General features: G+C 34.6%; 1 protein-coding gene across 1 annotated transcript; it reads right to left on the bottom strand.

Moving 5' to 3' along the window:
• Positions 1-250: 250 nt before the first annotated feature.
• Positions 251-661, bottom strand: LOC136089641 (probable ATP-dependent RNA helicase ddx56). The gene is made up of 2 exons (XM_065815692.1): positions 547-661; positions 251-477 (listed from the first exon to the last, which is right to left on the bottom strand). Exons 1-2 carry the CDS (start codon positions 659-661, stop codon positions 251-253), a joined length of 342 nt encoding a protein of 113 aa, XP_065671764.1.
• Positions 662-1,791: the final 1,130 nt, after the last annotated feature.

Below are 1,791 nucleotides of genomic sequence, written 5' to 3'. Positions count from 1 at the left end.
AATTCCTTCATATTGTAGGAATACATTTCTCCTGAATCCATTCCTTTAAAATCGTAAGGTATTAATTGTTTTTTGTTTGTTGCTCGATATCTTTATAGGTTTCTCTCGCTAATTCATATTGGTTCCACTCAAGTTTTTTAAAAGCTTTAAATTCATTAAATTCATTTTCAGTGCAATTAAGTCTATCAAAGTTTTTGAATTGTCTCCAATTATAGTCAACTTTTTCTATATGGATCAGATGGTAAAACTCTTATGGTATATCTATTGTGTTATTGGTTTTGTCCTCTTTAAATTTGTTTTTCTTAATTTCGTTGTCCTTAATAACAATTTTAGCTACATTGTCTTCTTTATAATCATTCTCTTCAATATCATCATCGTTTTCTTTAATATCGTTTTTTTCGGTTTTGCTAATGTCGCTTTCATTCCCATCGCTTTCAAATTCATTTTGTTTGCTATCGTTTTCTTCACTTTTACTTTCTTCACTTTCATTCTAATCGCTATCATATTCTTTACTGTTATTTTCATCGTTATCCTCTTTGCTTTTACCCTCTTTGTCGTCTTCATCTTCAGCCTCGCTTGCATTATCCCCATCTTCACTTCTCTTATCATTGATAATATCTTCTTCATCCTCTATTTTGTCTTCTTCTTCATTTTCACTCATGTTTTCTTTCTCTTTGGGTTTGAGGTTTTCTTGTTCTAATTTTAATGTTGGTGCTGCAATTGGTTTTGTTATCTTTATTTTGTATTTTCGTTAGTTTCTATAGCTTCCTTTTCCTTTGGTTGTTCTTCGTTTGTGACATCTTGGTTTTGATCTGTTGTTTCTTTTAAAGGAATATCTAAAGGTGGTGCTCTAGGTGTCTTAGTCGTCTTATGAGCTTGAATTTCTGTATCTTCCTGTCCGGTGCAGATTGCACTAACATCGTATCCCTTCAAATTAATTAGTCTAGGAACTGGTTTTAGTATGCTTTCCATAACTGCAACTATGATACCTGAGTAATATGGAGTCTTCCTTTTAGGTGTTCGTTTGAAGATGGGTCTAGTTGTTACATGCTTCCCGTACCCTAGCTCTTCTGGTATCTTGCTGGCAGAAAAGCAACTTTTTTCTATGGGTAAACTAAGGATAGAGATGGTAACCCTTTTACTAATGTTTCTAGTTGGGGTTGAGTTATAGAATTGATGTCTTATACTATTTATTATTAGGCCTTTGTCAAGGAGCGTTCATTTGGCTTCGTTTGATTTCATGACAATTTCAATAGTAGAGCCGTTACGTATTTGTTGAAATCTGTATAGGCGCTTATCATAACCAGCATCTTCAATAGCTGATAGTATGTCAAAATCACTATATTTGGTATTTGGTTTGCATAAGATGGTTTTTTTAAGCGCGCTATTGTCGCTTATTATGTTATCATTAATTGCATCAGGTGCAAAGATGTTATTTGCAGCTTGTGCACAACTTTTATAAGGCGTTGAAACAGCCGTTGTTTCAGTATCTATTTCCATGATTTGTTTCGGGTCTATTATTGACATGGTATAGTACTGAACGCATATAATAACCTCTCAGTCGCTCTATTATACTCGCGTATCACTCTAAAGCCAGTCAACCCCTATATGAGGTCTAACCTGGGCTACTAAACTCACAGTTACTCTAAACTAAACACACTGAGGTCTACGATCTTTATAAACTCTTAGTCACTCTTCACACACCTAAAGCCAGTAGACTTTTAATACACTCTCCTTGGCAACCCGTGGACGGGGCAAAGAAAAACTACAAAACTCTCAGAAGGCCAGAAG

This window comes from Hydra vulgaris, chromosome 13, assembly GCF_038396675.1.
Source record: "Hydra vulgaris chromosome 13, alternate assembly HydraT2T_AEP".
In the NCBI taxonomy this organism is placed as follows: domain Eukaryota; kingdom Metazoa; phylum Cnidaria; class Hydrozoa; order Anthoathecata; family Hydridae; genus Hydra; species Hydra vulgaris.
The sequence above is the reverse complement of the archived record's forward strand: the minus strand, read 5'-3'. Positions and strand labels throughout refer to the sequence as shown.